This window comes from Hemitrygon akajei, chromosome 8 (genome assembly GCF_048418815.1).
Source record: "Hemitrygon akajei chromosome 8, sHemAka1.3, whole genome shotgun sequence".
Lineage (NCBI taxonomy): Eukaryota > Metazoa > Chordata > Chondrichthyes > Myliobatiformes > Dasyatidae > Hemitrygon > Hemitrygon akajei.
The window spans coordinates 102106764-102122457 of NC_133131.1; the positions used below are offsets into that span (position 1 = coordinate 102106764).

General features: G+C 40.2%; 1 protein-coding gene across 1 annotated transcript in view; it reads right to left on the minus strand.

The window, feature by feature from the left end:
* The window catches only part of LOC140732124 (band 4.1-like protein 4B), a 354588-nt gene that overhangs the window by 51656 nt on the left and 287238 nt on the right, over positions 1–15694 (minus strand). Inside the window, exon 20 of the mRNA XM_073054310.1 lies at positions 1270–1371. Coding sequence (XP_072910411.1) covers positions 1270–1371 — 102 coding nt within the window. The remainder of the gene's footprint in view (positions 1–1269; positions 1372–15694) is intronic.

Consider the following 15694-nt stretch of genomic DNA (forward strand, 5'->3'; position numbering starts at 1 on the left):
GTTCCCCAGAGATCATACAGAGAATGCTGGAGGAACTCAGCAGATCAGGCAGCATCTATAGGAGGAAGTGAATAGTCAATGTTTCAGGCTGGGAACTTTTGTAAGGACTTGAATGATTTTTTACAGAACTGAACACAATATTCCAAACGTGGCACAACCACAGTTTTAAACAGCTGCAACATGACTTGCTAATTTTCATACTCAGTAATCCAACCAATGAAGTCAACTATGTCATATGCCTTCTTTGCCGTATTTTCCACTTTCTGGGGTTTGCATCTCAAGATCTTTCGGTACATCAATACCCCTCAGGGTCTTGCCATTTATTGCATACTTTCCTTTTGCATTTGCCCTCCCAAAATAAATCACTTTAGTCTTGTTTGCCATTTGTTCAACCCAACTTTCCCTCAGATATCCAATGGACCTATATCCTACTGTATTCCTCGGTCACACAGTCCACATCAATTTTCATATTGTCTGCAAACTAACTAATTAGATCACCTGCATTTTCAACAATCATTTATACATATTATAAACAACAGAGTTCCCAGCACTGATGTTTACAGAACATCACAGGTCATAGACCTCCAGTCAGAAAAACAACCCTCCACCATTACACTCTATTGTCTAAGATCAAACCTATTTGTATACAAATTACCAAGTCATTCAATAAGTCAATATTTTGGACTAGCCTACCAGGACAGACCTTGCCAAATGCTTTAATAAATTCCATGTAGACATCATCCACTATTCCCGCCCCCACCATCAATCTCCTTATGAATTCTTCAACAAACTTAGTCAAAGACAGAGCCTCCCCACCCAAGGCTATCTAGGTAAAATCAATAGAGATGGACAGTTATGTTCTATGACACTGCAATATGAAAGACTGATACAGTTAAATTGCAAAATGATCCAAAAAGACTACATGTTATATTGACCAGGTATCCTGAGAGCAAGAAGTATTTCTGTCGATCACTTTTTCTTTGACCTCAGAAACAATTTAACATTATGGCTGATAAATGGAAGTCATGCAGGTTCACATGTACACTAAAATTATACCTCATTAATCTAAATGAACTAATCCATCCGTTATATGGTATGCAGTATATTGCCATACATTATACACTAAATGCATAACAAATAACGCATGAGGTTCTGTTACAACAGACCAAATTAGGATTGGAATATTCAATTATGGTCTAAGGTGATTAATCTGAACATTCAAATCTTTAACAGAACATGCTAAAAGCTTTACCAAGTCATTATACTCACAAGCTGTATTGTCTTGTCAGTTTCCTGATACGGGAACTTTTTGATCGTGGCCTTTCCTGAACACCAGTTGTTTTTGTGCTATCTTGTGATGTATCCAGGCATCTAGCATTGTTTAAGAGTACAGTCAAATTTTGATTTGTTCACTTCAAAAAACAGTTCACTTAATATCAATTGTTTTTCATCATAATGTCTAAATAATTTTACCATTGATAATGAGAAGGCAATCATCTTTAAAGAAACACTTACTTTGTGAAAATGTACTGCATCTATATTATACAAAAATGACACAAATTCCATCATAATTTTTCATGAATGTGAAGAATAGACAGGCAGCATTTCACTTTCAAGAACTCTCTTGGAAATGGAAAGTAGAAATACACTTTCATTCTTTATATAAAGATCCACAGCACCACTATATTATAAAGATATATACAATATCCATACAATTCCATTTGGGATTGCATGGGATTCTACACTTTAGATACTACAAAAATATTAGTTACTTTTTCAATAAGATTGTGGGAAGAATTCAGAAGTAAAAACAATATCACAGATTGTAGAATTTATTTAATATTTCTTGAAAGTATTCATTTATACAGTTCCAAGGGGAACAACCAACATACCTTAACCTGATCCCACTGTATCCTTTAAGAAATTAAATGTTTTAGTTGGATGTAAAAAGAAACAAGGTTGTGCACAATCCATTTTCATTGATTGTCATAACGTGCACACATTTCAGTAACAAACAATATTGGAAATTTTCCCTGCTTCAGTAACATGGGGCAAATTTCAGCAATTATTAGAGCTTGAATTTCTTACCTGCCTCACTTATTTTACCCACTACCTTGCTGTGCACCTTACAGTACTTGTACCAATGCTCTGTGTATACCAAATAAGACCACCAGCAATCTGAAACCTGTTGTTCCTCATAACCGCAGAGTGAATGATTGATTGATTTCCTAGCACTGATAAAATCATGATTCATTGGCAGTGACTCTTTTCCCTTATATCAAAGCCTTCCTAGATAATTATAAATTTCATTATTCTGCCGAATCATTGATTGCTTCTGTACAGTCAATCACTTGATGGTCTTTAAGTGCAGAAGGCGACCATCTGCACTTGCAGATGGTCTTCATTTGCTAGTGCCTGTGTCTACTCTGTTGTTACCTCTTGTTCATGGAAAATATCCAAAGTCCCTTAAAGCTGCACTCTTACATGTTTAAATTTCACAGCTCGACTCTTGACAGAGCATGAATTCCTGCTACAATTTCTCCCCCATTTACCCTGAGTGTAGCCAGCATCATCCCCATCAGGATTACAAACATGACTACACCAGTTATCCATTCCCATATTCTGGTTTGCTCTACTTGCAAGTATTTTCTGTTGTCCTTTCACCTTTATTTTATTTTACTAAAAATAGCTCCAATCAGAGTAAAAAATATTCTCAGTTACTTGTGACCATAATCTTGTCACATCCTCTCCAAAGCATGTCACACTGTAAATCCACCTTTTATCTTCCTTTAATTCTTCTTTCACCTTTCAACTCAGTGGAATTTTCTTGGCATGGCTTCATTTAAAACTTCAAGAGTTTTGCCAGTCCAAATAAACAGCATCTTATTTTACCCTCTGCTGCAGTTCTCTGTGGCTTGTTTTGCAATCTGTCCTCTTGCTTATTGATACACTGCTTCTTGTTGTCAACACCTACAGAAATGAGTTCTTCCAGAAGCAATCAATATCACTCAGGGCACCACCACCTCTACCACTGTTGTCAGTTCTCTGTCTGATATTTAGTCTTGGATACAGTCATAGCATTACAAAGACCAATGCTGGATTTCAGCACTAACAACATAGATGTACAGCCTTTCCCAGCTGGTGCTGCAGACAGCACCAATGTAACTTTGACATCAAAATCCATACCTGTCAAACACTTACTCTACTTGTACCTCTGTAATAATTACCTCTCTCTGCTCTTCATCATGGTATTTCACCCTGGCTCCAACACATTCATTGCCAGTCTTCCATTCTCCACAGAAAATATTTCATCACTGCACTTACCATCTCATTTATAAAAACACCTGTCTGCTCCCACAATGCTTACCAATTAACAGCAGGTTTATACTCCTACAAGTCTTAAAACCTTTGCAATGATTTTCCCACTCCGCAAAATTCTATGGATCTAAATTCCTCTTTTGCCACATATTTTAAACCTGCCTTTCCCTTGTTATTTTTTTTCGCAAAAACTTCAATAACAGGCTTTTATTTTCGTCCTTACCTATAGTCCAATCAACTTTCTTCAACATAATTGGAAGTCAGGCACCTTTTACCACAAGGCTTTAATGATGTAAGTGATTTGAATTAATGCTGGGAATATAACACCATTTTTCACTGTTGCTGGGTCAAAATCCTGAATCTTTCTTCCCGAAATCATTGACAGTACAACCACACATCAAGGACTGCTGCAGTTCGTGAAGGAAGCTCACTACCACATTCTCAAGGGCAACTAGAGAGGATTAATTAAATGCTGGCTCAGCCTGTGAAGCTCCCATCATTTGAATGAAGATGAAAAAAAACAATTAGAGCTTTAGTTCTTTTTCTTGTGTACTACTAAGCTGGGCATTTAAAGAAATATTTACCATAGTTGTCATCAATCTAAAATGTTTTATACACCAGGTTTAGAAAATACCAGAAAAGTTGGTTGAATTAGTAATAATTACCAAATAACACACAGAATTGCAGGAATTGCCCATCTCAGAGGTGTTTCTGTCTCACAGCTCCAGCTTGTTTCTGACCACTGGAGTTAAAAGCTGCATGTTTTCTCTGAGTAAACAGGTATTTTTCCCTAGATGCACCAGTGATCTCCCACATCCTAAAGACAAGCAGGTTGGCAAATGCCTGATTTAAATTGCCCCTTATTTGTAGGTGAATAATAGAACCGATGGGGGTGTGGGGAGAATAGGTTATTGGTAAAAATAATTGGGGCAATAATCAGATTGCCATATGAGACAATCAAATTTGTTAAATTGAATAGCTTCATTGTTTGTATGTGAATTCAAGCAATGAAGCTGGATGAATGTTTTGACTACAGAGGGCACTCTTTGCAATTAAATGTGCCTGTATGAAAATGAATAAACCTGGACTGAATTCAACTACACCACTTTGCGAATGTTCTCAGAAATAATTCTCATTCAAAAGATATATCAAATAGAGAAAATTGCTACTTCCACTATAAAGCAAACTTTAAGAAGAAAAAGAACGTTTTACAGGAAAAGATACAGCTGACAAAATCCACTGGTTAACATGAAAGGTAGTATGTTCATAAAAAAAATCCTATAGAAATCTACTGTACCTTAGGATGTGAAAGCTCAAACTGTGAGGAAGGTAGTCTAGGAGGAATTATGGTGTAAAAAGAACCACAGAGGGATTTGGGTTTAATGTAATGGCATACAGAATAAAACTACAGGTCTTTTTAATGATTTAGTAGCAAGATTACAGCATGTGTTCTTTAATAATAGAAGTTAGAGTTCTGGGAAATCATACTTTGTAGACTTAAAATTCAGTGAAAGTTCTCTACTATTTTAACACATGTATGCAGTTATTAGGCCTAGGAAATTAATCAATCATCAGACATTATTTCAGCATAATTTAATGCAATTTCAAATTACTATTCTAGAGAATTGTGACAACAATCTGTATCAGTAATTTGTGCTCATTTTCTTGTAGAAACATTTTGTCCCAATTTTGGATTTGTTGTGAGTTAGCAAGTACTGAACTACAAGGATGTGACTTAATAGCTAACTTAAAAAGTAATCAAATGTGATTACTGTTTGTAGACCATTATGGGTACAGTGATGGGACAGTGGTTGTTACCAGGCCAATAACTCTAAAGCCAGTATAAACAATACAGAGATCATAGTTTAAAACCTATGCTGGTAGCTGTGGAATTTAAATTTATTTGATCATTTTGAATTTGAAAGACAACAAAAAACATGAGTAATTATGACCATAAAAAAGTGAGCTGTTTAAATCGTACTGTTACGCACCATTCATTGTTAATATGGAAAGGAAGTCTGCAAGTGACTGCAGCTCCAGACTTGATTCATATAATTGACTTTTAGATACCCTTTTAACTGTCCTAGCAGGCGACTCCGATACAACACTTCTACAATGCTAAAATGGAAAAAGAATACAACAGGATAGACAGTCTCCATTGAATAAGAAGCTGAATTTGAATAAAGCCTCATTGTCTTAATGAACAGTGTCTTAGTCCAATGGTTAGAAGGTTCCAAGGCAGCTGGAGACCATGCTCTGCTGCACAGACTTAGAGCATGGGTGTGCATGCACACATTTTAAATGCACATAGACAAACACTGAGCATACATTCACAATGAACACAGGAACAAAATCATCCATACATTGTTTTCCACAGCTTGTATCCTAACCCCACAAAATTGATCTCTCCCTCAGTTTCTCTATTTTTGATCATCTTCCCCCAAATGCCTTTCTCGATTCCTTCATTCATTGTCCCTCATGGTTCCCTCACTCTTTGATCACCTCATTCACAGTTAGACAAATCCCTAAGACAGAGAAAAAGACCATAAGACATAGGAGCAGAATTAGGCCATTTAGCCCATCACTTTTCTCTGCCATTCCATCATGTCTGATCCCAGATTCCACTCAACCTCATACACCTGCCTTCACACCATAGCCTTTACGCCCTGACCGATCAGAAAACTATCAATTTCTGCCTTAAATATATGCACAGACTTGGCCTCCACTGCCATCTGTGGCAAAACATTCCACAAATTTACTACTTTCTGGTTTAAAAAAATCCTCCGTATCTCTGTTCTAAAGGCTGTGCCCTCTAATTCTGGATACCCCCACCAGAAAGCCATTTTTCCATGCCCTTTTTAAGCTTCTCTTGCTTCCCTCTCCTGCACTCCTTCTGAGCTCCACACACTTTGCTCTTCTTTTTCGTAATTGCTGCATACTCTCTCACGAACTTTGAGGACAACTTTAGCCTAGTCCCATCAGTGCTCTGGCTTAGCTTAACAACTACCTGTTTCTTTTAGAATTTATTTTAAAGTTCTGTTACTTGTTTTTAAAGCTCTCAATGGTCTGAGACTGGAGTACATCACAGAATCACTTTCATTTTATAACCCTGTTTGAGCTCTCAAATCTTCTTCCACTGGTCTCTTAAATTTAAACAATCTCCCTCAAAAGATAATTAGCAGGCCAGCTTTTTTGAACTATACTCCTAAACTGTGGAATTCAATACCTGAACCTATAAGAGATGCAAACTCAGTTGACACTTTAAAGCTATAAGAAGTTGTAAAATTAGTCAGCTCCATCTTGGGTACTAGCTTCCAGAGTATGTAAGGTACCTTTAAGGAGTGGTGCCTCAAAAAGGTGACGTTCATTATTAGGGCGCCCCATCACGTATATACACACAGACTTTACCCCATTGCAAAGCACTTTGAGCTATAGCGTCCGTATGAAAAGTACTATATAAATAAGTTATTATTATCGTTATTAATTTTCTATGATTTCTCAAATCATGATTAATGATACACAGAAGGAAAGCAAAGTGGAGATAGGAGAGCAGAAATGGGACAATGGAAAAAAGACATACAAAACAGTGAAAGCCTAGAAAAACACAATACAAAGAATTACAGGAAGAGAGAGGTGATGAAGATTTCTGGCAAAGGGATGCTTATGAAGTGAGAGGCATTCAAAAGTGAAATATTGAGAGTACATAGCTTGTACACATGTTCGCGTTAGAATAAAAGTCCATGCTACATGGACATCAGCACGGCCTTTGACAAAGTCCCTCATGGGAGTTTGGTCAAGAAAGTTCAGTCGTTTGGCATTCAGGATGAGGTAGTAAATTAGATTTAAGATTTTCTTTGTGGGAAAAGTCAAGGAGTGGTAATAGATGGTTGCCTCTCTGATGGGAGGCCTCTGACTAGTGATGTGCCACAGGGATCAGTTCAGAGTATGTTGCTGTTTGTCATCTATATCAATGATCCGGTTGATAATGTGGTAAACTGGATAAGCAAATTTGCAGATGACATCAAGATTTAGGGTTAGTGGACAGGAAGGAAGACTATCAAAGCTTGCAGCGGTATCTGGACCAGCTGGAAAAATGGGCTGAAAAATAGCAGATTGAATTTAATGTAGACAAGTGTGATGTGTTGCACTTTGGGAGGACAAACCAGAGTCCAGTAATGTGCAAATGTCTTAGGCACATATATAGAGCTAGGATGCCTAAGACTTTCACACAATATTGTAGTAATTTTATGTATTGCACTGTACTACTGCTGCAAACAAAAAAAAACAATTTCATGACATTGTGAGTAATGACAAACCTGATTCTGATATGGGTCTCTATTGTGAACTGAGAGTGGGAGGGTGGCAGAGAGAGGGGAAGGATTAGGAAGCACCAGAGAGACATTCTGTAATGATCAATAAACCAATTGTTTGGAAACAAATGACCTTGACTTCTCCGCCACTATGCCACACCCTTTTCGCTCTGTGTGTGTGTGTATAGATATATATATATATACGTACATGTATATATAAAACAGTACCATACAGTAATGTAGGACAAACAGTGATTAGAGGAGTGCGATAGAACAAAGAGATCTGCAAAGAGCTTTTGGCACATTGGCCTTCATAAGTCAAAAGTTCTGAGTACAAAAGGTTCCTTCAGGTGGTTACAGCAGGCACTGGTAATGGGGACAAGCTTTCACTACCTATTACATGCTCCCAGTGCGTGCGACTCAAACAGCCTCTGACAACCAAGACCAGCTCCTGGCCTTCATGCATGCCCAGCAGAACCATTTCTACAGACAGGAGAAGGAGCAAAGGCAGTCTACTGGTACCTTAAAACCAGTCACTTTGGGCAGATGGGGCTTGTCAGCCATGGTCGGCAGCTCATCTACGGGAAGGAAAACTCTGATCTCAAACCTCCACAGCCTTGTGGCTATATCCCCTCATGGGGAAGGGTTTGGGAGTAAACCCCGAGGAAAAACTCCAGAGCTGAAGCTCCTGAGGCTGTTCAACGCTGACTGGCAATTCCTGCAATGTTGCTGGTGCCAAACTGTATCGGTCTCTACCATTCCTTTGGGTTAATCAGATGCATGGAGAAAGGGAGCTTGCTCTCCATTTTGTACTGCCCTGGCTTGCGTATCCAGACAGCTAGGATACAAAATCCACTGTCAATGCTGACCGACGAAGGACTCATCATCATCAAGTACAAAAATTGGGATGTTATATAGAAGTTGGTGAGGCCAAATTTGGTGTATTGTGTGCAATTTTGGTCACCTACCTATGGAAAAGATATCAGTAAGATTGAGAGGGTACAGAGAAATTTTTACAAGAATCTTGCTGGGTCTTGAGGACCTGAACTATAGGAAAAGGGTGAATAGGTTAGGACTTTATTCCCTGGAGCGTAGGAGAATGAGGGAAGATTTGACAGAAGTATATTAAATTATGAGCGGTATAGGTAGGGTAAATGCAAGCAGGCTTTTTCCACTGAGGTTGAATGACACTAGAACTAGAGGTCAAAGGTCAAGGGTGAGAGAGGTGCAGGTCAAAGGGACTAAACTGTTTGGCACAGACTAGATGGGATGAAAGGCCTGTTAATGCAATGTAAGATTGCAAAACCAATGACATAAAGGCAATAAAATACAGTCAAGTAGTCATAGAAAAGAAAAATAAATAAAATAAAAGAAACAAATGAACAAAAGCAAATAAAAATCTGAAAAGCAAAATATTAATAGATATTAAATTAAGCACAATAGCTAAGGAAAACATACACAAACACGATTCTGGCAAACAAATGAGGTTAGTTCACTTGAACACGTTTTCTGGAACTCAATTCTTTACTGTGAGACAATTATTGATTACAGCTCAGTATTCACCACTATCACCGCTCAATACTAACCAACAAGCTTCAAAATTACAGTTTATGTACCCCCTTCTGCAACTGGATCTTAGCTATGATCTTTGAATCCTCTTTGGCTGCAGGGAATGTGCTGGAGGACTGGAGAATGGCAAATGTAGTTCCCTTGTTTAAAAAAGGTAATAGGGAGAAACCTGGGAACTATAGACCAGTGAGTCTTACGTCGGTGGTAAGCAAACTACTGGAAAGGATTAAGGATAGGATCTACGAGCATTTGGAGAAGTCCAGTCTACTCATGGATAGTCAACATGGCTTTGAGAAGGGAAGATCGTGCTGCATGAGCCTGATTGAGTTTTTGAAGAGGTGACAAAAGAAATTGATGAGGGTAGGGCAGTGGATGTGGTCTACATGGACTTTAGCAAAGCATTTGACAAGGTCCCTCATGAGAGACTCATCCAGAAAGTCATGAGGCATGGGATAAGTGGAACCTTGGCTGTTTGGATAAAAAATTGGCTTAAAGGAAGAAAGCAGAGGGTAGTTGTGGAAGGAAAGTATTCTGCCTGGAGGTCAGTGATTAGTGGAGTGCCGCAGGGATCTGTCTTGGGACCGCTGCTATTTGTGATTTTTATAAATGACCTGGATGTAGAGGCGGAAGGATGAGTGGGTAAGTTTGCGGATGACACGAAGATTGGAGGAGTTGTGGATGGAGCTGTAGGTCGTCGAAGGTTACAAGAGGATATAGACAGGCTGCAGAGTTGGGCAGAAAAATGGCAGATGGAGTTCAATCCGGACAAGTGTGAGGTGATGCATTTTGGAAGGACAAACCAGAAGACTGAGTACAGGATTAATGGTCAATTACTTAAGAATGTGGATGAACAAAGGGACCTTGGGGTTCAAATCCATACATCCCTCAAGGTCGCTGCACAGGTTGATAGGGTAGTTAAGAAGGCCTATGGGATGCTAGGCTTCATTAACAGGGGGATTGAGTTCAAGAGTAGAGAGGTCATGTTGCAACTCAACAGATCGCTGGTGAGACCGCACTAGAGTATTGTGTTCAATTCTGGTCACTTCATTATAGGAAGGATGTGGAGAGGGTGCAGAGGAGATTTACCAGGATGTTGCCTGGTTTGGAGAACAAGTCATATGAAGCAAGGTTAGCAGAGCTGGGACTTTTCTCTTTGGAGCGTAGAAGAATGAGAGGGGACTTGATAGAGGTCTACAAGATTATGAGAGGCATAGATAGGGTGGATAGTCAGTACCTGTTTCCCAGGGCACCAATAGCAAACACCAGAGGGCATATGTACAAAATTAAGGGAAGGAAGATTAGGGGAGACATCAGGGGTAAGTTTTTTTTACACAAAGGGTTGTGAGTGCCTGGAATGACTTGCCAGGGATGGTGGTGGAGGCTAAAACATTAGGGGTATTTAAAAACCTCTTGGACAGGCACATGGATGAAAGAAAAATGGAGGGTTATGGGGTAGTGTGGGTTTAGTACTTTTTTTTTAAGGATTATATGGGTTGGCACAACATGGAGGTCTGAAGGGCCTGCATTGTGCTGTAGTGTTCTATGGATCCTTGACATCCTCATTGGAATACAACTGTCAATGCCAGTTGGTAATAACACAGACACACCTCAAGGCAGTGTGTTTAGCCCACTACTCTTCTCTTTGCACCAATACTGTGTGGCTAGGCACAGCTCAAATCCCACCTATAAATTTTTGATGACATAACTTTTGTCCACAGAATCTCAGATGGTGGCAAGGAGGCAGACTGGAGTGAGACAGCTCAGCTGGATAAGTGGTGTTATTGAGAAATATACCTGATATAATCATTATATATACCTGAACTATAATCACTATGTATTAGCTATTTACTATACTATGTAATCACTTCTAGGTACCGAATATTAATATGTATTATTTTACTAGGCACATTTTGTTATGTGTTGTTTTCACTAGATACTTTGTACTCTCTTAGCTGCATATTATGGCACTTACAGTACACCTGCTTGTTTTGCAACACCATTAGCTGCGATGTATCCCATGTATTACACTCAGCCTTTGTTTAGTACGAGATAACGGTGGCGGACAGGATGCTGCGAGCAGGAATGTACTGTGAGGGAGGTTGTCTGAAAAACATAATCTTGGCCACGAATAAGGCCCCAATGCGAACGGGTGAAAAACAATGGTGACGTACCGCGGGCTAGGCAAAAGCGATTAATTAATTCATATATAGATGATATGCAACTAAAAATTGATTGGGTGTGCTGATAAAACCGAAATGTAACTGAGATAAGAAATTACTATAAAGAATGCTGTACACCGGGGCTCGGTGGGCTTTCGGTGACAAGTTCATTGATTGCCTCAGCCTTTGTTTGCAAATAAAGGTTTAATTTTCTTGAAGAATTGTCTGTGTCTCCAAGTCATTTCAAGTAACCACGACAGTGTCACAACAGCAACCCTTGCACATGGAGTCAGTAAGACAAAAGAACTGATTGTGGACTTCTGGAATGGGAAGTCAAGAGAACATCTTCATTAAGAGGTCAGTAATGGAAAGGGTGAGCAGGTCAAGTTCCTGGGTATCAACATCTCTGAAGATCAACTGTATCCTGGGCCAAAACTATTGATGCAATTATATAGAAGGCATGCCACCAGCTGCTATACTTCATTAGGAGTTGGAGGAGATTTGATATGTCACCAAAGACTCTAGCAAATTTCTACAGATGTACTGTGGAGAGAATTCTAATGTTGCATTACCATCTGGTATGGTGGCACCAAAGCACAGGGTTGGAAAAAGCTGCAGAGGGCAGTAAACTCAGCCAGCTCCATCATGGGCATGAGCCTCCTCACCATTGAAGACATTGTCTAAAGATGATACCTCAAATAGACAGCATTCATCATAAAGGACTTCTACCACCTAGGACATGCCCTCTTCTCATTCCTACCATCAGTGATTGAAGTATGGTCCAGAATTGTCAATTTCCGTATCATGTGTGAATTGCCAACTCCAGACCAAACCTGAATCACTGAAGGATGCTCAGCATCTGTGGCTGTGCTTGAATGCTATCACCTCCTACAAAGGGAAGCAAAGTGATATAGGTGACAAAAGGGCTTCGCTCCCAGATGAACTCAATGCCTTCAATGCTCGCTTTGATCATCAAAACATGGAGGAACTTTCACGAACTCCTGCAGCCCCTGATGACTGTGATTTCAGTCTCTGAGGCCAACATGGGAGCATCATTCATGAGCAAGCCCACAGAAAGCATCCGGCACAGATGGGGTAACTGGTTGAGTACTAAAGACCTGTGCTGATCAACTGGCTGGATTGTTCACAGATATCCTTAACCAGTCTGAGGTAACCTCTACTTCAAATAGGCTTCACTTACACCAGTGCCTAAGAAGAACATGGTAACCTGCCTCAATGACTATGGTCCAGTATCACTTATATCCAGTGTGATGAAGTGCTTTGAGAGATTTGGTGATGAAACATACCAACTCCTGCCTGAGAAATGACTTGGATCCACTCCAATTTGCCAACTGGCACAACAGGTCCACAGCAGATGCCATTTCACTGGCTCTTCACTCAAAACAGGAACATTTGGACAGCAAAGATGCATACATCAGGATGCTCTTTACCAACTGCAACTTGGCAATCAATATCATCCTCCCCTCATAACTAGTCAATAACTTCAAGACCTTGGCTCAATACCTCCTTGTGCAAATGGAACCTTGATTTCCTCACTTGCAGACCCCAGTCAGTTCAGACTAGCAACAACATCTCCTCCACAATTTCCATCAGCAAAGGTGCACCACAAGGCTATGTGCTGAGCCCCCTGCTCTACTTGCTTTATACTTATGACTGTGAGACTAAGCGCAGTTCCAATGCCATATTTAAATTTGCTGATGACATCACGATTGCTGACTGAATCAAAGGTGGTGATGAATCAGCATATAGGAGAGAGATTGAGAGAGAGTTGTGCCACAACAATAGCCTCTCACTCAATGTAGCAAGACCACGTAGCTGATTATTGACTTCAGGAGAAGGAAACTGGAGGTCCATGAACCGGTCCTCATTGGGGGATCAGAGGTGGACAGAGTCAACAACTTTAAATTCCTTGGTGTTATCATTTCAACAGATCTATCCTGGGCCCAGAACATGTGCAATTATGAAGAAAACACAACAGTGTAGTTGCGCGCAACGCGCTACTAAAGAAACACATGGAGGCAGAGAGAGCTGAACTCAGAATGCCTTTACTGATTCAAAATCGCACACTTAAATCTCCCCTCCCATGGGTCCCTGCGACCCACGGGGCAGACGTGACATCAGACTGTCCCCGGAAGGTCCGCCCCGAGCAGGTAGTTCCAAATGCGCTACTGCGTGTCTGCCCGCGGCTCCCGATGGCGGTTCGAGTCCTGTGTGTGCAGGCCGCCACAACAACATCTTTTCTTCCTTAGACGTTTGAGAAGACTCGGCATGACCTCTACAACTTTGACAAACTATATACAGATAATATATTAACTGGCTGCATCACACCAATGCCCTTGAACAAAACATTCCTAGTGGTTATGGCCCAGTAAAGCCCTCCCCACCACTGAGCATATTTACATGGTGCACTGTCACAGGAAAGCAACATCCATTATCAAGGACCACAGCTACCCAGGCCATGCTCTCTTCTTGATGCTGCCATCAGAAAGGAGGTACAGGAGCCTCTATACCCACGCCACCAGGTTCAGGAACAGTTATTACCCCTCAACCATCCAGATCTTGAACCAGAGGGGATAACTTCACTCAACTTCACTTGTCCCATCATTTAAACGTTCTCACAACCTACGGATTCACTTTCAGGAACTCTTCATCTCATGTTCTTGATATTTATTGCTTATTTATTTATTATTATTATTTCTTTTGTAATTGCAGTTTGTTGTCTTTTGCACACCGGTTGGCTGCCCTGTTGGATGTGGTGTTTCATTGATTCTATTATGGTTATTATTCTATTATGGATTTATTGAGTATGCCCACAAGAAATGAATCAGAGGGTTAAATATGGTGACTTTCATCATAAATTTACCTGTACTATGTACTGCAGCCACAAAACAACAAGTTTCACAAAATAATCTGATTCTAGTTTGATGGATTCAGATTATGATGGATTCAAAGGAAACGTGGATTCTGGAAAACTGAAATAAAAAGGCAATATGCTTAGAAATACTTTAATCCTCTGCTGTTACACCAGTATTTATTGAAGGGGTATTTTACAATGCCTGTTATTTTTTTTTACATCACCTTTGAATACAAAATAAGCACACTTAATTTCCAACAATTGAGAGGGTGGGCTGGTCAACTGTGAAACTGAATGTATCTGTTCAGTTGAAGTTTTAACAAAAGTAAAAAAGATGGAAGGGAATCCAACCTGGTTTTGAGGCATTCCTTTATGTAATATTGCTGTGAAATTTTTAAGGTATATTTAAGATGTTATTCTAATTCCAGATTTAACACTGGTTAATTTAACCGACTGAACATGAGATGAAAGAGTTCAAAATATTTTTCTAGTACTAAAATGCTTTACCTCATCTCAAACTACCAAGTTAATTCCCCATTTCATTCCCCAAGTGATGCTATCCCCAGCAATCAGAACCACTAACTCTGTAATTGAATACTCTGCAGCCTCGCTCCCTGTGGTATTCTTCAAAGATCCCTGGGCTTCACCTCCCACCCAAAATGGACCACGCCTCTTTTTACTGATCTGTACTATGCTTCCATCATGTAGCATGCTCCTTCTTTCCTGTAGCTGTATCATTCTCACCTCTCAGTACCCCATCACTCACCTGCCCTCCAGCTTCATCTACTACTCACACATTCCACCCACCAATTTCCCACCTTATTTCCCCGCCACTGGAGTAACTCATTGGGTTGAGCGGTAAATGGTGGATGGGTGGGCTGGGAAGTGAGCAGAACTGTTGGTGTTGAACCCTTGAGTCAGAACAAAGTGTACAGGAGAGATAACCAGTATAAAGGACAGGGGAGTGATGAGATATGGGTTAGAGATGTCTTAGGACTGAAGTCGAAGGATCATGTTAGGGAAAGGAGGGGAAGGGGTGGAATTAGGAGACATCTTTTTCTCCTCATCCCTATCCATCCTCCGCAGTGACCACTCTCTCTGTGACTCCACGGTCTGCTCAAACCTCCCCCACCACCACCACTCCTCTCTGTTTGTTGGCATTTTCCCCTGTAACCATTGGAGGTACAACACTTGTTCTTACATTAGTCCCTCATCTCCATCCAAGAACATAAACAGCCCTCTCCCCATTTGCTTCAGGTTTCACTTACCTTTCACTTCTCCCCAAATGGTTCCCACTGTCACTATATTATCACACTGGTTGCTTATGTGTTCTTGCTCATCACCTTCCAGCAGCTGTCTCCACCAATGCCTCCCCCACCTGACTAGTTTTTGTCTGCCTCCATCTATTTTCCACCTGCAGTACCCTAGCTCTACCCCGCGAAATGGCTCAATTTGCACATCAT